At 44.5% G+C, this 24502-nt stretch overlaps 1 protein-coding gene across 3 annotated transcripts in view; it reads left to right on the forward strand.

The window, feature by feature from the left end:
- PIP4K2A (phosphatidylinositol-5-phosphate 4-kinase type 2 alpha) overlaps positions 1–24502 on the forward strand; it is a 184445-nt gene that overhangs the window by 93741 nt on the left and 66202 nt on the right. For all 3 annotated transcript variants that reach the window (XM_047755045.1, XM_047755043.1, XM_047755044.1), the window contains exons 2-3: positions 19051–19148; positions 20746–20842. In XM_047755045.1, the coding sequence (XP_047611001.1) occupies positions 19051–19148; positions 20746–20842 (195 nt within the window). The remainder of the gene's footprint in view (positions 1–19050; positions 19149–20745; positions 20843–24502) is intronic.

The following is a 24502-nucleotide window of genomic DNA, read 5'->3' on the forward strand; positions in this document are numbered from 1 at the left end:
TGAGGCCTGGGATCAAACCTGTGTCCTCATTGATTCTGGTCAGATTCGTTGCCGCTGAGCCACAACAGGAACTCCTGCTTATCTATTTTTATAGCTGGTAGAATACATAGAATTCTATGTACGAGGAGGCAGGGAAAAGCAAGGTTCATTTATGCAAAACTCATGTGATAGCAAGTGCTCTCTTTCCTAAAACAATGAAAACAAACAGTAGCATTTTGTTGTTGTTCTTTTGATAGTTTATGGATAGGAGGTTTATATTTGTTGGTGTGACATGTTTTCGAAAATTAATAAATCATGAAATGTTGACAGCTTTTTTAAAAACAGGTTTTAAAAAGTGCTAATTATTTTTTTGTTATTTGTAAAGCACTTCAGGACATTTGTGAGTTTGTATGCATCTAAGTAAAGGGTTAAAAAGGTCCCATTTTCAGAGTTCCTGTTGTGGCTCAGTGGAAATGAATCCGACTAGGAACCATGAGGTTGCGTGTTCAATCCCTGGCCTCGCTCAGTGGGTTAAGGATCTGGCATTGCCATGAGCTGTGGTGTAGGTCGAAGACGTGGCTCCAATCTGGCGTGACTGTGGCTGTGGCGTCGGCCGGCAGTTGTAGCTCTGATTTAACCCCTAGCCTGGGAACCTCCACATGCCGCAGGTGTGGCCCTAAAAAGCAAAAAAAAAAAAAAAAGTTCCATTTTCAACCATGAAAAAGAAATTGGCTAATGATAATTTTTAAAACCCCACCCCTGTGCTTTAAGCAAAGTAGAAAATAAATTTGTATCTATCCAAAAAAAGTGATTTTCCTCAGTTGACTGTGATAGAAGTGTAGGTATTCTGAAAAACCTCAACTGAAATCTAAGTTGAGCTTTTCCTCAAATTTCAGAAACATTTTCAGTGACAAAAGAAAATTATGTAAGAAATGTAGTTTGGTATGTCTTAGAAACAATATCCTCTTGTTCTGAATAAAATAGCTTTGGACTATTGTTTGCTAAACAATTATTTCTTTTTTGGACAAAACTTGAGTCGCCTATCGGCTTGCATTTTTTAGAAAAATGCATTTACACATGCTTGAAATAGTCTTTGGGGCCCAAGAATGTAACTCACCAGGAAAACATGACTAATTCAGCACATCAGATAGGAAAGCTCAGAAGCAAGTTCCTCTGAAGTTTTTGAACAAAATATATTATAAAAAGGGGGGAGGAGAAATTAACCTAGAAGATTGTGATTAGAAGATTAGATAAGGAGTTTCCCGTGGTGCCTCAGCGGGTTACAAACTGACTACTATCTATGAGGATGCATGTTTGATCCCTGGCCCCGCTCAGTGGGTTAAGGATCCGGTGTTGCTGTGGCTGTAGTGGAGGCAGTCAGCAGCAGGTATTCGACCCCTAGCCTGGGAACTTCCATATGCTGCAGGTGTGGCCCTAAAAAAAAAAAAAAAAAAAAAGGATTAGATGCCAAAAGTGATTACAAGTGAATCTCTTGCAATCATTTGATATAAATTTATATTCCCAACTTTGAAAATTTGTGCAAACTCCCTCCTCAGACCCTCCTCACCTGCTTCCTCGCTCCTGGAATACTAATTTGCATCCTCCTCAGACCCACAGAAAGGGGCTCAGCTGGACCCCTGCTTCCTTGTAAATGGCAGGGCCACCGGGGTGCCATCTCTTTCCTGGGGGGCACCCCCATCAGGACTGTACGGTCCAGTGTCGAATTGTGTTGCTGGGAACCTCAGCAGAGAGGCGTCCAGGTCCTCCTTTCTCATGATCTAGGGAGCCCATTTACCCTCTCTGCTGAGTTATTTAACTTCTCATCTGTTCAGCGAGAATGTTATTGTTAGGAGGGGAAAAGCAGGTATATAAGAAAGTTTGATGGGGACATTTTTAAAAATGAGCTCTTGCTCTAGCTAAGTCAGTGCTGTGCGCCGTGCCCGCCTCTGGCCAGCAGGAATGTACCAGGATCGAGTTTCCTCCTATGCCAGGCTCACTAAATGCTCAGAGCCTGCAGAGGGACCTCTGGGCCCCTGGGAGAGGGTGGGGAGAAGCAGAGGGGAGAGGATTCTGTCAAAAATACCTGGGCATTTGTTATTCTCCAAAACACTCAGCCAAATTCCTGTTCCCCCACACAGGGCTCGGAGATGGGTAAAGACAGGTGTATTTTTGAAAAGCCCCTCCTAGAACAATGAATTTTTTTTTTTTTTGCTTCAGCTTCCACCCACTTATTGTCCCATAATAATATTTCTCTTTTACCATATAGACTAAGCTCTGTTGGTATTTAATTCTTCCTATAGTCTTTGAGTTTTATTGTAAATGCCATCATTAAGTCATTGTTCTCCTGGTAAGTGTATGTTTCCTTAACTGTAGAAGTTTATTGTCTTCACTGTAAATAAATGTTCATCTGAAACATTAGGACTCCCATCATTTTTGATCACACATCATGTGGATGAAATATAAGATGCTAACATGTATAGTTATTTATGCATTATATTCATGCGCAAATATTAATGTGTATCATGTACAGCATCTCTCAAAGTGAAATAGTAAGATCAAATTTTTTTTTTTGTCTTTTCTAGGGCCGCCCCTCTGGCACATGGAGGTTCCCAGGCTAGGGGTTTAATCCGAGCCGTAGCTGCCAGCCTACGCCAGAGCCACAGCAACACCAGATCTGAGCCGCATCTGCGACCTACACCACAGCTCATGGCAACACTGAATCCTTAAACCACTGAGCAAGGCCAGGGACCGAACCCACAACCTTATGGTTCCTAGTCACGTTCATTAGCCACTGAGCCATGACGGGAACTCCAAGATTAAATATTTTTTAATAATTTTAATACAATAAAAAATCTTTTGCCCATTCAAAATGATTAATTTTTCAATGAGAGCCGTATACTTTGTGTATTTGAAGAAAATTTTGTTTTATTTTTTTGCACCCTTGGCAGCACCCGAAGCATGCAGAAATTCTCAGGCAGGGATGGAATCTGTGCCACAGCAGTGACCAGAGCCTCAGCATTGATAATGTGAGGTCCTTTACCCTCTGAGTCACTAGGTAACTCCTAGTATTTATTTATTTATTTATTTTTTTGGTCTTTTTTTTCTGCGGCATATAGAAATTCCCAGGTTGGGGGCTGAAGGAGCTGCAGCTGCAGGCCTACGCCACAGCCACAGCATCTGTGATTTATGCAGCAGCTTGCAGCAATGCTGGATCCTTAACCCACTGAGCAAGACAAGGGATTGAACCCTCTTGCTTATGGATACTCATGGAGTTAGGTTCTTAACTAGTATCTGGGCCACAACAGGAACTCCTGATTTTTTTGAAAGATACCTCTAAGGTTCTCTATATTTTGATTCTTGGTTTTAATGGCTTTTGTTTAATGGCTGAAAAATATACTCACAAAGATTTGTAAATGTAAAAATAATAATACTATTAATAATAATAATAAATTAGGAGTTCCTGTCATGGTTCAGCGGAAATGAATCCAACTAGGAACCATGAGGTTGTGGGTTCGATCCCTGGCCTCTCAGTGGGTTAAGGATCCGGCGTTGCCGTGAGCTGTGGTGTAGGTTGCAGATACAACTCGGATCTGGAGTAGGCAGGCAGCTACAGTTCGGATTAAACCCCTAGCCTGGGAACCTCCATATGCCTGGGGTGCAGCCCTAAAAAAAAAGCCTAAATAAATAAATAAATAAATAAGATTTGTAAATGTACATAGAACTGGATGACTGGCCACTTTTACTAAACCGTCATATGCCTTGTCTCAGCCCAACCTATCAGTTGACAGCTTTCAGCAGACTTTCAGATGTTAAATTTTAATTTCCCTGAAAATCTCTAAATTTACTGGAAGGTATTGTTTTTAAAGTTTTAACACACAGGTTCAAAACCCAGTCACAAATGACCTTTGAAACAGGCTTCTCATGGGCTAGAGTTATCTATTTCCAAGTTTTTGAGTAAGAGGATACAGGAGTTTTCAGATGACACATTGTTTTGGGCTACAGGATCACAAAACAGTGGAAACATTTCCCAGCATCTGGTTTGTTTTGTTGTTTGGTTTTGCTTTTGTTTTTTTTAGGATGATCTCTTTTCAAAGCTTTGGTTTCTTCTTAAAAAGCATTTATTTTTTTTACTTGATGTTGAGCCTCACCTACGCTTTGCAAGGAAGCTTAAGATGTGTTGATGTGTCTGCCACTCGGTAGCATGCTACGGACAGGCACTTCTGACCCCTGCAAAAGTCCATGAATTTGATGGAACCCTTGTCTTTCTGAAAAGGGAAAATGCATGACTTGAGTCTTAAATTCTGCAACTTGTTCAGGTCCTTGGGCTCTGCTTCCCTCTCAACCGCACACAGTAGTTCTTTGAATATGAGATAATTTAGCAAACACCAAAAGCAGAAACATGCTAGAGTCCTCTTCACTTTGATGCAGCTACAATAATAACTATAAGGATAACCTCCCCTGGTACTTACTCCTGTATTTCTAGGTACCAGGCTTATTCTGTTATTTATCAGTTTGTCGGTTATGGAGATTAACTGTTGACTTTCTGCCATGATGTACGATGCTATAGCTTTCCTGCCTTTTCACTGCTTCTTTCATCCCTCCTTTTTTTTTATTTTTTATTTTTGGCCACGCCTGTGGCATCCCGAAGTTCCCAGGCCAGGAACAAATGCCACAGCAGGGACCGGAGCCACAGTAGTGACAGCACAAGATCCTTAACTGCTAGGCCACCAGGGAACTCCCCATCCCTTGTTTTGGCTAAAATAACACACAGCTTTTGGTTAAAGTAGTAGTGTTCACCCTGCTAGGTCTCAGTTAGTTTGAGTACTTCACGAAGTGCTGAATTTCATAATTTAATGTTAGTGGGGTTAACTATCACTAAAAATTACAGATTTCTTTCAGTCCTTTTCTTCCATAACTGACGCTTTCCTCCCATACCTGATTGTTCATTGCTGGCCATTCACATTCCAGAAGGAGACACTGGAAAACAGAGTCCCGTGTTCTGGGCACATGGAGCAGCAGCGTTTGACCAGCTTGTACATAAATGTGGTGGGGATGTGGGCCAGCCTTTCTCGGGGGCCTCTGTTCCTGCAAGGAGTCCTCCAGGGTCCCTCCAGGGAGTGGCCACAGGCTGCCGGTGATGGTAGCAGAGCAGAGGCGAAGGGCTGAGGTCTCGGGGGAGAGCGGTATTTCCACTCCTCCTGTGCCCCAGCCCGGCCCTGCTCTGTGCCTGGTGTTCCCAGCTCTGAAGCCCCTTGGGTTCACTTCTCAAAGACCGATCCCCATGTCCTGTGGGGACAGTGGTTGGCAACCGGCAAGGCACCTTGAGGTGCTCGGCTCTGCATCTCTGAGAGCAAAGTGGCCATGGGCGTGTAGAGAGCATCTTTCTCTCTTCTTCTTTTTTTGGGGGGCTAAGCATGGATCGGCTTAATGTGGGATCTCATTTCCCAGACTGAGGGGTCAACCTCCCAGGGGTTGAACCCTCCGAGTCCTAACCACTAGACCACCAGGGAACTCCCTTTCTCTCCTCTTCTGTCAATTAACAATTCTCTTTGTTTGTCTTTTAAAAGTTCTTTGAAATTTCTGCTCCTGTGTTGTCTGCGCTGTAGTTTTCTTGGTCATAATTGTTTTTCCTTCTCAAGCTTCCTTTATTGTCATTTCAGCAGCGTGGCTGGAAGGGAAGGAGATAAAAATGGATGGTCACTTCATGACTTGAAGCGGGAATCCGGGAAGGCTGTGGAAAGTGCTAATGTAACCTTCCTCACATTGTTCTTTCTTGTGCAGCAGAACGAGCAGCCCCTCTGTTCTGCTGATGGAAAGGAAAACTAAAAGTCCAGCCCTAACTGAATCAGGAGTTCAGTGCTTCCGTTCTGGAATCTTATTATAGATTCCCAACTGCTGAAGAAATCCTTTTTTTAAAAAAAAAAAGCCTAACTTGGAGTTCCCTGGTGGCTCAGTGGGTTAAGGATCTGACATTGTCACTGCTGTGGCACGGGTTCCCTCCCTGGCCTGGGAGCTTCTGCGTGTCTCGGCCACAGCCACGCGACGACAACAACAACAACAACAAAAACCAATAAAATAAAATGCTGAACTAGTCATGTCCAGCCCCTTCTCCATCTTCTCATAGGCTTTATTGATGGTGTGTAAGTGATAGGTTTTCTAAGTGCGTCGCAGTTTCTGAGTGATTTTTTGGCAGATGGGTATGGCAGGAGGATGCTGTCCTCCACAACTGCCTCCTGCTGCAACTGCTGCCAGCCCGGAGTCTTCCAGTGCCTCATGGAAGCCTCTCTGACAATCCACTTGGGGGACTGTACTTCTAGGGTGACCTCGTTGCAGGATGAATATAGAGAAAGCCACCAGGAGGTAGTACAGCTTTTTGGCCTGTTAGATATCAGACTATGTTTTCATAGTAAAATCTGTTCATTTGAAACTTTCGAGATCAGTTTCTTGAAGTGTTGTGTCCTTGCTGCTGGCATTTATGTCCCTTGCCACCTCCACCTCCCCATAAAGGAATTTTGTATTCATTCCCCCTCCACTGAGTACTCGAGTGTTGTATTTGGATGTCGTCAGAGGTGAGCGGCAGGAACCTAACTCCACTGGCTTCAAGGGTTGTTTGGCTCATGTACCCGGGAAGGATGGCCGGTGGGGGGGTGGCCTCAACATCCACGGGGTTGGAGTTCCCGTGTGGCTCAGTGGTAATGAACCTGACTAGTATCCATGAGGACACAGGTTCGATCCCTGGCCTTGCTCAGTGGGTTAAGGATCTGGCCTTGCCGTGAGCCATGGTGTAGGTCGCAGACCCAGCTCGGATCTGACATTGCTGCGACTGTGGCGAAGGCCAGCAGCTGCAGCTCCGATTAGACCCCTAGCCTGGGAACCTCCATATGCCGCAGGTGAGGCCCTAAAAAAAAAACCCATGGGGTCATCTCCACGTGGCTCTAGTCCCTCTTCCCCCAGCTTTCTTCAGTGTCCAGCTCCATGCCCCCCGGCCCCCGTGAATGTAATCCCAGGCAGCTGCAGGCACACTGTCTCTGTTTAGCATCCTTCCCATGTCTTTTTTTTTTTTTTTTTTTGGCCGCGCCCCGCAGCATGCCAAAATTTCTTGGCTAAAAATGAACCTGCACCACAGCAGTAACCTGAGCCACAGCAGTGACAATGCCAGATCCTTTAACCACTAGGCCACCAGGGAACTCCCCTCCCGTGTCTTTATGTCGATTTCAAGGAAGGCCCAGGATCATGCCTTGTCCTTGATTATGCTACTGGAGCTGTGGCTTCTCTTTGTGTCTTGTCCCCGCCTCCCATATGAATGCCAAACTTCCTGGGGCCGTATATGTTACTTCTAGGGATGAAGAGAAGCTCTGTGGACAGTTGCCGCAGGATTCCTTTGTATTTGGGAGCCTGTCTCCTGCATGCCAGGCTCTGGAGCCTGGGGGAGGCTGAAACCCTGGACGGAGCAAAAACATCTGGGTGGAAGACGTAGGGAAGGGCGGAGTCTGGGCTGGACTAGAGGATATGTGCCCACTGCCACTCAGCCCTGGAGTGAGGCCAGGCAGGGTGCCAGGTCTTCCCGTTTTTCAAAGAAGCCAGAAGTCCAAATCTGTATGTAAATTTTCTCCCGTCTGAAAGAAATTGGTGATTAATTCAGGCATTTTTCTAAATCACAGTCTAGGCCAAACAATACATCATTTGCAAGCTATCTTCTCCAATTCCTTTTTTTAAAAAGTAGAAAGCGAGATCAAGAGAGCGGAAGCAATTCTCTTAAGATTAGGCAGAGCTGAAGCAGCGGGAGGACCAGGGCTCTGTCACAGTCTGGGGCCCTTGGAAAGGACCACATTCCCATGCTAAGACCTTCTTTTCATTGGTACAAATTTTTTTGAAAAAATTTGTTTTTCTTTCTACGGGTGCTCCTGTGACATATGCGAATTCCCAGGCGAGGGGGCACAGCTTGCAGCAAAGCCAGATCCTTAGCCCACTGAGCAAGGCTTGGAATCAAACCCACACCCTCCTGTTGGGTTCTTAACCTGCTGAGCCACAATGGGAGCTCCATTTTTTGTATTTTTCAAAGGCTGTGTTACCTCTGTAATAGCCTACGCATCTTTGGCCTATTTCAAAAGTTTCGTGTCAGATTCTTCGGGAGGTAGAATTTTACTGTGACTTCACTCTTTGGGATGAAGTTGGCCCCTGGCCAGCAAGTGAGGCCCACCCGTCAGACATCTCTGATTACGCCCGAAGATACCGAGTTGCCAGATGGTCTACGGGGGAGTGTAGGCCTGTGTTACCAATTAAAGTAAGATTCCGAGCAAGAGTTTAAATATTCCTGATGATGTTTTAATTTTTGTCAAGTAGCCATTCATCAAAAAAGATTGATTTAATGATCCTTGTTCAACAGACACATCCCCTCAAGCGTATTAACTTGGGCTTTGGAGCTGGTGGATGTTGGAACAGCAGACCTTTGTACTCTGAGTCACATTCCTCCCCTCAGAACAGTTTTATTGGGCTCGTCAAAATAAAAAAATCTATTTTCTAGACATCTGAAAATAGCTCACATTTCAAAAGAAGGCTTTAATGAAAATATCCTTGCATCTTTGATTTTTGTCTCGTATGCCCATAGAAAGATATTAACTTTGAAAACAGAAAATGCTCTTAGAAAAACAAGCATCAATGGAGCAGGTGTGGAAAATTGACCTCTTGCCTCAAGACAAATAAAAATACCATCCACAGATACTTCTAACTGCTTGTTTTTTCCTCTCTCTATAATTGACTCTAATTTGCTGTGTCTGCCCCTCTGGAACCTCAGAACTTTTCAAATTGCTCTTCAATTTGCAGCGTAAGTTGTAATGAGAGCCACGCCATTCCAAGAGCGGGCTTCATGCTAGAATCGTATTGAGACATCAGTTTTAAAAATTCTTACTTAGTTCATCCTATATTCATTACAAGAGTATAAAATTATTTCCAAATGAGAGCTGATGTTCAAGTTTGTTTATATATGTGTACACACATATATATGAATATGGAATAAGAAAGTATAAGTAGGTATCAAGTAGTAAAAATCAGATAAAGTATTTTAGGTGGTCTTCCCCCATTGCCACAAACTTGCTAAGAAAATTAGTAGAAAAAACTAAGAGGATGTGGTGCCTTTATGATCGTCTTTGTTCTGAGGATGTTATGGTTGCTGCCACAATCATAAAATAAAACTTAAATTACATGCATTGGTGGCATATTCCCATTTTACAAACACATAGATGTAATACAAGAATTTTTTAAAAGTCTTCTTTAGAAGGTGTTTTGGAACTGGTGGTCATAGGTGTTGCACCTAATTTAGACAATTTTGTATACATTAGGCAGCCCACCTAATTTTTCTCAAAGTTCTTTATTCTACCCCTGAATGTTCTGACATCGCTCTGCTTCCTTGCTGCTCCCCAAGTGCCCGATCCCCATGCTTTCCAGAAATGGTGAGTGCCGACGGTCTGGACGAGAGCATGGAGAGGCTCCTACAATCTTGGTGACCTTTTCCAGGTCACGTTATGGAAAATACTTTCTCAGAAATGTGCCTGAAATCTTTTTGTACACCTTTGGGGGAGAACCAGGGAAAGTTCCAATTCACATTTGAATGGCCCCCGCTGTTTGTGGAACAGGGGCCGAAGCATTAGAACATCCAGCTGTGGGTTGTTCCAGTGGCTCTCCAAATACCCTAGACTCTTACCTCTCAGTAGTTTTCTACTCATTCACTTCCTATAGCCAATGAACCCCAGGGCAGATATGTTCAGAGTAACTTATTTGGTGGGAGGAATCCTAGGCTTATCAACTCTAGAGTCACAAAGGAATGTTTTGGGGTTTTTTTGGGGGGGGGGGATGAGTCCAGTAAGTGGAAATATCTGTTTTCAAACACCAATATGAAGGGTGGGGAGGAAGATTTTTTTTTTTTTTTTAACATTAGTGGTATATTTGTTGCCCCCCCCCTTTTTATTGTGAAGTCAGGATCCTTTTGTAGAAGCTGGAAGCAATTGCAAAACTTGTCAAGTCTAGGGATCTAGTTTGACATATTTATTGTTTGATTTCCCTAAGAAATTAATTAAAGTTAAAACCGTATCCAAAACTACAGTCATGTCCAGTTATGCATTCCGGTTCTTTTTCCCATTGGGTCCTTATTGATTGTGAATCCTTTGTGCTTCTCTTGCTTGGTTTGTCATTGTTCAGTCTACCCAGTTTATTGTTATCATCGAATCGTGTTTTAGAATATGCACTCATATTTAAGTAGCAGTAAATGTTGTTTAGGAGATAAACTGAGCCCGCTTCAATCTGTGTTTTGAGATTTTGAGGAAGAATGAATAGGCCCTTTAAAATAATCTCCACCCTTGCCATGTCCAGCTTGGCCCAATCTGGGATGTGCCCTGCCCACCAGCACCCAGGAATCAGCAGCATCCCCTGGACTCTCATGCTGGATCCTCCATTTCATCTTATTGTGGTGTAATTTGTAGTGACTTACCTGTTATAATCAGATTAGCCATCCCAGTGTCTCCTGCAAGTGAGAGATTTCCTTTTCTGTTTTGTTGTTGTTTTTTTTCCCCAGTCCTATTTGTTTAAGCTTGGCTGAATGAAAATCAACACAAATTCTGTTTTAATCTGACAACACAGTATTTAGGGTGAATATATCTGAATTGACTAGGTATCATTAATAACGCCTCATAAGTTGTAAACATACTCTTGTTTTAAAAATCAGGGAGTTCCCATCATGGCTCATTGGTTAACGAACCCCACTAGGAACCATGAGGTTGCAGGTTCGATCCCTGGCCTTGCTCAGTGGATTAAGGATCTGGTGTTGCTATGGGCTGTGGTGTAGGCCAGCAGCTACAGCTCCAATTACACCCCTAGCCTGGGAACCTCCATATGCCACGGGAGTGGCCCAAGAAAAGGCAAAAAAAGACCAAAAAAAAATCATATAAATTAGTGAAGTTGAGTTTTTAAATATCTCCGTGTGAGTTGGCTGTATGGGGACACTTCTGTTTGTCTTGCTTTCGGGGACATTACCAGCTGGGCCTCACTTGTTTATTCCTTGTCCAGTAGCTATTTATTATTCCCATTTTTGCAGCTTAACTGCAAACTTGGTTTTCTAGCCAGTGTGAATTCAGGGTTACATCTGCAGGAATGACACTCATTGCTATTAGCAGACTTATTCCATCAAAATAAATAAATAAATAAATAAATAAATAAAAGCGAAAACAAACTGAGAGGAAAACCCTATGTTTTACAGTGTTGGTAATTTGAGTGGGATAGAAATTTGAATATTTTGCTGAAGAGAGGAATCAGGATTCCTTTTCTGGTCATATAGTATTTTAAAAGGAAAAGTTACATGAATTTTATGGTACCATATGTTAATTATATTTTTCATAAAGGAAAACAACAATTTGCTTTAATAAATACTGCTTTGGAAATTGATTTCATATCCTTTAAGGATACTATTTATGATTCATTAAGATTTGATGGAACTTTGAGGAATATTTATTTCTTCCCCCTTTTTAATTAATTTATTTATTGTCTTTTGTCTTTTTTTTAGGGCCGCACCTGCAGCATATGGAGGTTCCCAGGCTAGGGGTCGAATCAGAGCTGTTGCTACTGGCCTACGCCACAGCCACAGCAACACCAGATCCAAGCCGCCTCTGGGACCTACACCACAGCTCACAGCAACACCGGATCCTTAACCCACTGAGTGAGGTCAGGGATCGAACCTGCAACCTCACGGTTCCTAGTCAGATTCGTTTCTGCTGAGCCATGACGGGAACTCCGATTTTTCCCCTTTTTTGAAATGACAAGAAATGTCAGACAAATGGAAACTTTTCGGTGATATACGTTTTTCCAAATTTAGGTTACACTTATAAAATCCCAGCTGATGTAGTTGTAGGTTGTGGTGCATCTTCAGTTAAGCGTGCATTTAGTCTTTTATTCTAAATAGTCGTTTAATTACTCCTTAAAACAAAAAAAAAGGAAAGGACTCCTTTAGAAGTTTTTGACACAATGAAGACTTGTATTTCAGATGGACATCTTCTGAGGTTGCCGTGACCCTGACCTCATAGTCCGTCTTGACCTCCAAAGGCTCTTAGGGCCAGCCAGCCCCACTCTCTGAGCTTCATAATTTGGGGTAACACAAGTGAGTTGCCTGACTGAGGAAGATTTAGGCTGGATTAGTTTGCCAAATCTTACTAAGCCTCAGTTTCCTTATCTGGAAAATGGAGATGATAATAATAGTACTTACTCCATTTGGTTAAAGATCAGATGAGACGCTGTGTTAATGAACTTCTGGCAGGTGTCCACTAAGGATCAGCAGCAAGGTATTAGTGTGAGTCAAGGCCAAGGGGAGCCTCGCCTGCTCTCCCCTCCCCCACCCTGTGTATCCGCAGTATCTTCCTCTCTACGGCTCTCCCTCTTCTCCCCCCTGCCCCCACGCTTGAGCTGTAATACCATCAGGAACATTTGGGCACTTGGCACTAAACTTTTTACTTGCCCTCTCCTCCCCTACTCTGCCCTTGTGTCTATTGATCTTCCCAACGAAGCTTCTTTATTCAGTGCTGATGCCCAGGCCTGGCTCTGGCCACATTGATGCCCAGTGGCTAAGCAGAAAGTCTGGGCTGGTCCACACCGGTCTGTTTTGGGGGGTGACTAGCACAACATAAATGGGAACAAGAGACCCTTTCCAAGGGCACTGGAAGACCCAGCCTACAGCCTCTCTGCTTGGGGGTGTCTGTAATAAACTTGTACCATCACGAGCTTTAAAGGACTATGACTGTGACTGTCAGCACAAAGAGAAAAAGAAAAACTGTTTGCCCAAGCGGTTTGACACCTATTAAGTACTTCACAAGTATAAAGTGGTATTGCACTTTTGTTGTGAGAGCTTATTAAATGTTTGCAACTTGAAGGAACCTTAAATGTGGTCTTAATAATAGAACGAGTGCTTTCAGTTATTGTTTAACCTATTAAAATTTTGATAAATTCCAAAAGCACTTTTATCTCCATAAATTAAAAACTACTTGGAATTCATGATGCATGCTTGTTCCTATACAAGTGTGTTATTGTTTCCTTCAAATAGTAATGGTTGAAAAAATAGGAATGGTTAGCACAAATCTTTTTGTTTTTTTCGTGAATACTATGTAACGTATAAATGAAACTCTCTGTGTGTGTGTGTGTGTGTGTGTGTTTCCTATGTGTCTGTAGAGTATCTATAAAGAAAGATGGAAAGAAAGGTATAAATGCTTTGTTAAAATGCTGATGATAGGGAGTTCCCATTGTGTTGCAGCAGAAATGAATCCAACTAGTATCCATGAGGACGTGGGTTCGATCCCTGGCCTTGCTCAGTGGGTCGGGGATCTGGCATTGCTGTGAGCTGTGGTGTAGGTTGCAGATGAGGCTTGGATCCTATCCTGCATTGCTGTGGCTGTGGTGTAAGCTGGCAGCTGAAGCTCTGGTTCGACCCCTAGCCTGGGAACTTCCATATGCTGCAGGTGCGGCCCTAAAACAAAACAAAACAAAAATGCTGATGATAGCAGATGTCAACTAATGATGATAAACCATTATTGGTTTTGCTGCCAGTTTCAAGGTAGGCTGTATAGAATGGTTGGTCTAGGTAGAATGGTAATAAATTAAAATTTTCTCAAACTGAAGACTTTGAAACCTAAGAATTTTGTCTTGAAATTTGAGAGTTCAGAGACCATTGTCCTATGTAGAATACAGAAATGAAGAAATAGGATTAACTAACCTTATTCAAAACAATAGCTCCTTGTCATTATCTGCAACAGGTCATTAATGTGAATTACAGACAAGGATACTTTTAGTTTGTGTGACGTCAAAGTAATAGGCTACAGCAGAGAGTTATCCAGGAACTTAAATGGCTTTTCAATTATCAGGCAGCACTATAATTAATACATTTCAGTAAAACTGATGAATGATTGATGAGCCCAGTACATAACAAAATAAAACATGCTTATAGAAAAGAAATATAGGAGTTCCCACCATGGCTCAGTGGCAACAAATCTGACTGGTATCCATGAGGACGTAGGTTTGATCCCTGTCTTCTCAGTGGGTTAAAGATCCAGTGTTGTCGTGAGCTGTGGTGTAGGTCACAGACAAGGCTTGGATCTGGCATCGCTGCGACTGTGGCGTAGGCCAGTGGCTGGAGCTCCAATTCAACCCCTAGCCTGGGCACCTCCATATGCCGCGGGTGCGGCCCTAAAAAGCCAAAATACATATAAAAAAATAAAGATGGGGCTCATGGATACACTATTGAAAAATACTGTTTACTACTTAAGAGCTTCTTTTAAGTGGTAGATCGTCTGGTTTGTGAAGTGTTCATTCACAAGTCATTAATTAGATCTAGCTGCTCACATGGCCATGAGAAGAGAATTTAGGGGGGGAAAGAGCAGCCCAAAGGAAATGTGAAGCCACTGAGAAATAAAGACCACCCAGAAGAGAGAGAAAGTGGAGTCCCTGTTTAATACAACTCAGTGTCAAACGCCTCCCAGGTTAAAGGTACAGCCATACAGGCTGTGTTGTAATCCACAGTGAGAGGGGAGACTGTGGACTTGCCAAGGTCTCTTTTAATCTTATCATTTATGACTCTCTGTAAACCAATCTGAAGTGTGATCATCTTTGATTTCTCATCTTTTCTTGCCTAATAACGAGGGCCAAGCCTTCGGTTGTTTAGGGAGATCTCTTGATTAGTAACGATGGAACATGTAGAAATGTATTTAAATGAAACACTAGTCCCATCTCTCTACCCTCCAAGAGTCACACTGGGCTTCCCTCCCTCCCAGAAAGTCCTTCCACACACCTGTCACAGCTCCCTGCCTGGGGTTCCCGGGACACTTACTGTCCAGCCTCCAGCTGTCCACCCCTGCTGCTTTGTCCTTCACTTTGTGGTCAGGAGTACGTGTTTTGTACTGACTTTCCATTTCCTGGTGGTCATCATAGAATTAATTCCATTGCTCTTTCTGCAACCCGTGGGGACATCTTTATGGTCCACCCCACTAGCAAAAACCTCAAACCCCAAGAAACCCAGTCATCCTCCAGCAACACCTGGAATATCACTCCACAAGTTCTCTTGGTTCCCTGTAACTTTAACCATCAGGGCAAATGGACTCCCAAAGCTGCCACAAAGCCCAGTCGCATTTCTCTCTTCGGACTTTTTCTCCCACGTTCTGCCATCACTTCTTCTTCGAGCTCCCCATGTCCCCTAAGCCTCTGCACCCCTCGGCCCACCTCTCACCCTCCCACATGGCCAGGCTCATCCTGCCCGGATGGAGCACCTTTCTCCCCTCGGTCAGATTCTGCCGCTTGCGCGCAGGCAGCCCCATCCCTTCTCCCTCTTCCTGGCCGAGGAGCTGCCTCCCCAGAGCACAGAAGAGCCCTCCTTTGGACTCAGCCCCTTCCTCCACCCCTCGCCTTCCTCATCTCTCTCCTGCCAGATCCAGGTCTGCACTCTGCCCCCTCACCGTGAGGCCCTCCGCATTGTCCCGCAGCCTGGTTTCCATGGCCGTGCTCCATCAACGCCCCACTCCCGGGTCCCCAACACCTCCTGCTGCTGTTTTCCAGTCGGAAGCACGGAGCACAGTTTGTCCCGTTGTGCCCTCCACTCCCCCTTCCCTTTCTGTCTCCGGAGCAGCGCTGCTTTCATCCCCTCCCTGCAGCCCTTCTCCTCCGCATCCTCCCCTCTTCCAGGCTGTGGACCTTTGATGGTTTTCAAGACTGCTTCCCGCCCCTCCCGCCTCCCAGCCCGTCCATGCTCCAGGCCACCTCCTTCACCCTGGGCAGAAACCATGCCTTACACGCAGGTGTTCATTTTTTAGCCCCCCCAGCCCCCCCAAACATCAGATCCACAAGAACCCCTGCCTTCCTGACATGCTTAAGATGTCTCAAGAGCACAACCAATTTAACAGGTTCAAAACTGAACTCTTGCCTTGAGATGCTCTATCTCAGTAAATGGAACCCCCCCTCCGGCCGGTCACACAGGCCTGTTTTTTCACCCCCTCAGTATCTCTGGAATCTTCTTCCTTCTCTTCTGCTTTCTCTGTCGTCTCTTGCTGTTCCCCTAGGGCCTGCCACAGCCCTCTGAGGCCGGGCACGCCCATCTGGCCATGTGCCCCCTGGATTTCTGCACTCCTAACACAGTAACTGCCCATCTCCCCCACTCCCACCCTGCCGCAGGGCCTCGTACGCGCGACCCTATTTCCCGGCACCCCGACACCTGCCTTGCCCCCACTTCAGGCTGGGCGCCCCCTCCCCTCCGCCCCTGCCCTTCTCCCCGCAGCCCCTGCCCTGCTCCCCGCCTCCGTCGAGCTTGCTGGTAGCCCGATGACGTCCTCACTCTTGTCACTTGTCACTGCTGGCATTTTACAACTGTGACCTTCTTTAATTAACGTGCGTGCCCCTCCAGGCTGTGACCACCGTGAGGGTGAGCACAGGGCTCTGCCAAACAGAGCAGAAGCTCCCGGGCTGTCCTCGCGGAAGGATGGGTGGGGAATAGCATCCACGAGGGAACCTCCCAGATGACACTCTCCACTTGGGCCAGAAAGTTTTCATGGTTTTACCACAAAACATTTTTTTTCAGAGCAGGAGCTTTCTAAAGCCAAAAGGATCCCCCAGTCCCTCCTTCCCTGCTTGCTCTCTAAGCAAGAGGCTGTTGCCAATACTGTATCAATAGCCCGAGGGAGGAGTGAATGGGTTTGGATGGGCCTGCTTCTGGGTTGGGTCTGGCTTTCTCAGTAACCACTGGAAGCAGAGATGTGATAGGACTCACTTACTGTGTTCTCCCAGCTTTTTTCTCTACAATGTGGTGAAAGCAATATGAAATTGATTATGCCTTCATTTTTCTGTGTCACCCTGAAAAATTCCTTTGTTTTTATTTACTCTCTTTTGTTTCTACAAGATATTGAGAAGTAATACAAGATACTGCCATTGGCTTCATTCTTTTTTTTCTTTCATTTATAATGATTTTTATTTTTTCCATTATAGCTGGTTTACAGTGTTCTGTCAATTGTCTACTGTACAGCATGGTGACCCAGTTACACATACATGTATACATTCTTTTTTCTCACATTATCATGCTCCATCATAAGTGACTAGACATAGTTCCCAGTGCTATACAGCAGGATCTCATTGCTTATCCATTCCAAAGGCAATAATTTGCATCTGTTAACCCCAAATTCCCAGTCCATCCCACTCCCTCCCCTCTCCCCCTTGGCAACCACAAATCTATTCTCCAAGTCCATGATTTTCTTTTCTGGGGAAAGGTTCATTTGTGCCGTATATGAAATTCCAGATACAAGTGATATCATATGGTATTTGTTTTTCTCTTTCTGACTTCACTTAGTATGAGCGTCTCTAGTTCCATCCATGTTGCTGCAAGTGGCATTATTTTGTTCTTTTTTAATGGCTGAGTATTATTCCATTGTGTATACATACCACACCTTCTTAATCCAGTCATCTGTCGATGGACATTTAGGTTGTTTCCATGTCTTGGCCATTGTGCATAGTGCTGCAATGGACATGCGGGGGCATGTATCTTTTTCAAGGAAAGTTTTGTCTGGATATCTGCCCAAGAGTGGGATTGCTAGGTCATATGGTAGTTCTGTATTAGTTTTCTGAGGTACCTCCATAATGTTTTCCATAGTGGTTGTACCAACTTACCTTCCCACCAACAGTGTAGGAGGGTTCCCTTTTTTCCACACCCTCTCCAGCATTTATTATTTGGAGACTTATTAATGATGGCCGTTCTGACTGGTGTGAGATGGTATCTCACGGTAGTTTTGATTTGCATTTCTCTAATAATCAGTAATGTTGAGCATTTTTTCATGTGCTTGTTGGCCATCTCTACATCTTCCTTGGAGAAATGTCTATGCAGGTCCCTTGCCGATTTTTCAATTGGGTTGTTGGCTTTTTTGCTGTTGAGTCGTAAAGTTGTTTGTATATTTTAGAGATTAAACCCTTGTCAGTTGCATCGTTTGAAACTATTTTCTCCCATTCTGTAAGTTGTCTTTTTTTTTTTTTAATGGTTTCCTTTGTTGTGCAAAAGCTTGTCAATTTGATTAGGTCCCATTGGTTTATTTTTGCTTTCGTTTCTGTTGCTTTGGGAGACTGACCTAAGAAAACATTTGTAAGGTTGATGTTAGAGAATGTTTTGCCTATGTTCTCTTCCAGGAGTTTAATGGTGCTGTGTCTTATGTTTAAGTCTTCACCATTGGCTTTATTCTAAATGCTTGTCACAAGGTTTGGTTTTCAGTTCTGATTCTCCCCTTTTTTTCCCTCAAACTTTGATATGTCAGTACTAGCATAAAGATATGTAGATTTTAATTTTTCACAAATGTACTCTGAGAATTATTTACTGTTATAAGATACTTGAATAAACTGAATGGGAGAGATTATATCATTTTAAATTAGTCTAGTGTTTTGGTTAAGTGGCCATTTCATACTTTTTTATGGGCTGTAACAAAAAGGAGATTTTAATAATGTAGTACGAAATGAGCTGAAAGTGATGTCTGATTGAGTCATTGCCATAATTTGATAGGCACAGAACTGTAATTGGGCTTTGCACAAATGGAGTTGATATAGCGTTATCTCAAGAAGTATTCATACCCCTTAATTCGATAACTATTAATGTCAGAAATTAAAAACCCTCTTTCTCAGATAATATTTTCTCCACAGAGGGAAGCTGATCTGGACATGTGACCAAAGGGGCTTTGGGCTGAGACTCTGGAGGGGGAGTGGGAAGGTGGGTGGAGAAAAGCAGGGGCATTTGGCCATGAGGTTCGCCCTCTAGCATCCTTCTCTTCCCACGGTCTTCCTGGAGACCCAGCAGCAGACAGGGATGAACCGGGGGAGTCGGAGCTGGAAGTGAGGCGGGAGGCAGTGGCGAGGTCTAGTGGCAGAGTGAGGAAAGCAGCAGGAGAAATGACTTGGGATAGAAACACGGAGGAAAATTGGTGGGAAGATCAAGCATCCACCAGGCTTTCTTGGTGAATGACCTGTTCGAGTCAAGCCCCTCCCACCTAAATAGTAACAACCTATGCCATTTATTTTATATTTTTCTAGATCAATGAACTGAGCCATGTTCAAATCCCTGTTATGTTGATGCCAGATGACTTCAAAGCCTATTCAAAAATAAAGGTGGACAATCACCTTTTTAACAAGTAAGTACAAACACAGACCTTTGCTAGAACTGACGTGGCTGCCAAGAGTGGGATTTTTGTGAATTTCTATAATCACATTATTTTTTCAATGGGTGGGAGTAAAGTTTTGCTGATGAAGTTAATCCTGTGATAAACATAACCATCTGTCATCTTCAAAAAAGCAACAGCAGGCCCTCTTGGGTAATATCTTTTTGCCATATGGCATATTGTTCTCTATGAATGTCTTATATGTTAAAAGTGATATTCTCATTACAATTTAAATGTTTGAAGCTGTACATTGCTTGGATTTTTTTTTTTTTTAATAGCAGCTATGGACCTCGCTTTCTTACACAAAACCCTACTGTTGATTACTTTATGAACAGAAATGAGTACTTCCTAGAACAGTAAAGAATTAAGGTGTTTTTCCTTAATTCTGGCTGCCAGTTGGGCAGTGACACTATGTTTCCCTCTTTTCAATGGCATTTTAGACATCTTGACAGAGCCCCTCATGTATCAGGCAGTCCACTGAGAGCTGGTGGTACATGGCTGTGTAAGAAACAGTCCTGCCTACAGAGGGTTCACAGTCAGGTGCGTGGTTGAAAATGGACACATATACCAAGTACTATTGTTTGGTGTGCAGAGTCCACCATGTAGGGGTGTCTGTGTGTGAACACAAAGGAGGAAGCCATTCTGAATGAGTGGGATGAGCCCCAGAGAAGGCCCTCCCATGTGAAGTCAGTTGTGAAATTTCTTAGTGGGGCCATTGTTTTTTGTTTTGGTTTTTTGTTTGGTTTGGTTTGGTTTTTTTGGCGGTGGCATGCAGCAGCTTGATTTGGGGATCTCAGTTCCCAGACCAGAGATGGAACCCCGGGCCGCAGAGGTGAAAGCACCCTAAACCCTAACCACTAGACCACTAGACCACTAGGGAACTCCCAGTGGGGCCACTGTTCTGATATGAAGCTGACATGATAATTATTCTCATGATACCTTTAAAGGTTAACCTTTTTTTTTTTTTTTTTTCCTGTCTTTTGAGGGCCACGGCATATAGAGGTTCTCAGGCTAGGGGTCGAATCAGAGCTACAGCTGTCGGCCACAGCCACAGCCACAGCAATGCCAGATCCAAGCCGCATCTGCAACCTACACCACAACTCATGGCCATGCTGGATCCTTCCCCCACTGAGCAAGGCCAGGGATCAAACCCGAAACCTCATGGTTCCTAGTCAGATTCATTTCCCCTGTGCCACGATGGGAACTCCTAAAGTTAACCTTTTGAGGGGATCTATTCTGTGTGAGTTGAGAATGTGGTGTTTATACAAAAGATAAAGCAGGTGGATCCAGGAGTGAGAGACAGTCTGGCTGGGTTCGTAAGCTTTAATCAGCAAGTAACCCAGGACGAGCGTGGCGAGAACTGTTTGTGGCTCTGTCTGCCACCCTTCTCTGACTCACCAAACTCTGCTTTTCTTTCACTGATTCCCCACTGGTCCCTTGAAACCCACCTGTGCCTTCTGTGGGTTGGGAACCCCAAGCACTTCTTTGGCAGCAGGAGAGCAAAGTGGTGGCAGATTCAATTCTGGTTCAGTCTTCGTACGTCTAAGCTTCATCTCACAATCTGTTTCAGAGAAAACATGCCGAGCCACTTCAAGTTTAAGGAATACTGCCCGATGGTTTTCCGGAACCTGCGGGAGAGGTTTGGAATCGATGATCAGGATTTCCAGGTGAGTTGCTTGTGTAACGTTTGCGTCAAATGGGTTTCGTTGTGCCTTTTGCTCTGTAAACTAGGACCCACGTTTTTGTCATGACGAGTAATGAGATAATAGTAATGTTCATTTTGTATCCGAAGTTTTCAGTGTTTTCTGGAATAAAGGGTTCTTTCCACTAGGGACCACTATGCAATGTGATTTCAGTGGTCGGCAGGAAAAGAAATTATTCTTTGGGGAGAGAGCAAGCCTGTGAGTTTCATAGAGCACTTTTGCTCCCTCCTTTTGATTTCTGCCCTCAGATGTGTTGACCGCCCATGCAGTTGTGTATGTGGCGCTGAATTCGCATTTTCTGTATTTGTAGGGGCTACTGAGGAAGCTCAGAAATTTATTTTCCTTCTTGCTGATTTGCTGCTTTTCAAATCGCCACCCCCCGCCCCCCCCCCCCCCCCCATTCTCTTCGCGGCGTTTGGTCAGAGGGCTCCTCCACCCCCTGGTGCCCTGCGGTGCGGAGTGGTGTAGTGACCATGGGACCCTGTCACCAGCAGGAGCCCACCAGTCCCAGGGACACTTTTGTGCAACACCTTGCTCTGCTCTCGGGACCCAGCACGTCACGACGTGCCCTGGTGCTTTTCTCTCCAGGTTTGCCTGATTCTCAGTTTTGACTTTTACAGTCGAGCTCATGGTGCTGTCATTTCTCCTAAGAAAGGGCCTGACATTGCTTCCCTGATTTTCACAGATCCAGCCAGATTCCTAAAAACCAAGAATTTTTTAAAGAGTAGAAATTAGGAGTTTTTTTGGCGGCTCAGCAGGTCAAGAACTTGACTGGTATCCATGAGGATGCGGGTTCGATCCCTGGCCTCGCTTAGTGGGTTAAAGATGTGGTATGGCCATGAGCTGTGAGGTAGGTCACAGATGTGGCTTGGATCCCGAGTTTCTGTGCCTGTGGTGTAGGCTGGCAGCTGTAGCTTCGATTTAGCCCCTAGTCTGGGAGCCTCCATATGCCACGGGTGCCACCCTAAAGAGGCAAAAAAAAAAAAAAGCAGCAATCGAAGTCAGGGGATTCAAGGGCTATTTCCTAGTCTTTTATGACAGTCCATTCATTTTACTGACATTTTAAATCTAATAAACACTCTCATTTGCCCCAAATCAAAAATCCTAACCCTTCCTGCATTACATGTCCTATTGCCACCATGAGTGACCTTCCAGGGTGGATGTTGGCACAGCTCCCCCTGTGCTTTCCCGTAAAGGATAGGGCCCTAAGGAAAATCAGGCTTCATGCACTTTCCTGTGACCTATGGGCCTTCCCTCTCTGCCTACTGTTGCAAATTTCCAAGAATTTCTCACAGGCTCACTCGGGCATGAGAAGCCTCCAAGCTGCCATGTTTTGAAAAAGTAGTGCTGGTCAGGCTGCTGTGACAGCCCCTCCCCTGGAGACCAAGGCCAAGGTCCCCACCGGAGGTCCAAGTCCTGAGCAGCAGGCCCCAGAGAGGGCTGAGGGGAAGTGGGATATGGGCGCTTGGTTTGCTTTTAAAATCTGCGCTGGAGCCAGCGTTTAGGTATGGGCTTCCTGTGTAAGAGAGAAAGAATCCCATCACCCTTGGACTTGACACGTCCCTGTACAAAAATAAGTCACCGTTAAAGAACACACTTTGAATATAGTAAACAGGGTTTGTATAAAATAAAAAGGATCATTCTGCATTGTGTAAGAATGCTTTTTAAGTTTAAAGAGGCCATGTGACAATGAACTCCGTACTTTGGCCTCTAAAGAAAATCTCCTTGGACGCTATATTCAAGGTGTTCCCTCCTTTGCCCCTCCCCTCTTTTTTTTTTTTTTTTTTAATACAACAGCTACATTGGGGTTTCAGAGAAACTGACTTTCAGGACCTGTGCTCCAAGATCTTGTTAGATTCCCCAAAGTATCACCACAATCAGGTTCTTGTATTTCTTCTGAAAACCAGCCCTGTTGAATGAGATCTAAAGTGGACCCATTAGATCTTTAGTTGCTGAAATATTAGGACAGGAGCTCGGTTTCCCTCTCTTTTTTCCCCCTAAAACCAAAACCATGGAAGTTGATATTTCCTAAACGCAAATGGTGAAGTACAAACTTCGAAGGCAAATTAGGCAAATGTAACTAACTGGCAAGTCTGTTAAACTCTGAGCGGGAGCCATCAGTAAAAGGGAGAACTGGTGCGAGTGTCATTAATCATTTGAACACCGCCCCTTCCCTCAGTCCTGTCTGGTGCTCTTGGCACTTTGATTGCTGCTTTCTCTTTGGCATCTGTATTTCTATTAAAAAAAAAAAAGTAGGTGTTTAAAAGTAACTCTGGTAAATCAGAGATACACAGTCCCTCCGCACCTGCAGATTCTATCACCTGCGGATTAAATTAAGGTTGTGGAATCCGTGGCTTCGGCTGCCAATTATACTGACTTCCAACCCCATTTCTATATTCCGTTCCCAGTGTCTACACCTCTTAAAATGTTTTCAGCTGGGGTAGGGCCCCTACGTTTAAACTGAAGACAGGATCCGAAGTCCTGTCCTGGCTCAGCGGTAAACCAACCGGGCTTGTATCCATAAGAGCGTGCTGTTTGATCCCTGGCCTCGCTCAGTGGGTTAAGGATCCGGCATTGTCATGAGCTGGGGTGTACGTGAGAGACGGCTCCGATCCTGCGTTGCTGTGTCTGCGGCGCAAGCCAGCAACTGCAGCTACCATTGGACCCCTAGCTTGGGAACCTCTCTATGCCACCGGTGTGGCCCTAAAAAGACAAACAACAACAGCAAAAACGCCTAAAGACAGGATGGTACACGTGGGCCTCAACCCACTTTGTTGGCTGCTTGGTTTGGAAAAAAAGGAGGAAGTTGTGCCAATTCTGGCTTGGGAGCGGTGCCTCCAGGCGCCTGCGCACTGAAGTGGGGGAGGCGGAGTTGCGTGCGCCTGCGCAGGCCCGCAGTCAGGGGCCTTGGGACCGGGTGGGGACTAGGGGAGCTGTCAGCGTAGCTGCTCTGCGCATCATCGCCTCACCACTGCCCAGATGCTTCCTTCATTGTGGCCAGAACAGGTAACAGGTACCAGTTGACGCTTAGTACCAAACTGAACTCTCTTTCTCAATCAGATTTGAAAAGTGCCATCAGTGACCTGGGGTCTTGTCGTTTTTTGGAGGCGCGGGATTGCCGAAGGGGCCCAGGCCTTCGGTGTTGCCCCGGGCCTTGTTCTGTTTATTTTTCTGAAATGCTTGCTTATTGGACACATGGTTTTAAGTCAGTGTAGCAAAAAGGAATTCTACTGTCGTATTTCTTTAGTATTCAAACCTTCGTGTTAAATCAAATGGGTAAATGTTCTCCACCTGCCCCAATTGCCTATGGGAATGCCTTTTTGCTGCACCTGAGAAAAGTCGGTATTGATTCATCTGATCAAAGTAGAACATAGTCATTAGGCTACTTAATTGGCCTCCAGCAACCAAGGTAAACTCCTTGAAAAGAACTGAGAAACATCCCTGATGTCTTTGTAAACATTTGTATCTTTCCTCTGGTTTTGATGTCTTGAAGATCTTTTAAAAATAGAACTTCTTTTTCTCGCTGTTAAAGATAAGTTCCAGCAGCAGTTCTACCATATTCATCATTAATAACAGTATCATTTAACATACACACGTAAACCTGTGTGTGTGTCTGTTGGTGCT

The sequence above is a fragment of the Phacochoerus africanus genome, chromosome 12 (assembly GCF_016906955.1).
Source record: "Phacochoerus africanus isolate WHEZ1 chromosome 12, ROS_Pafr_v1, whole genome shotgun sequence".
NCBI classification, from domain to species: domain Eukaryota; kingdom Metazoa; phylum Chordata; class Mammalia; order Artiodactyla; family Suidae; genus Phacochoerus; species Phacochoerus africanus.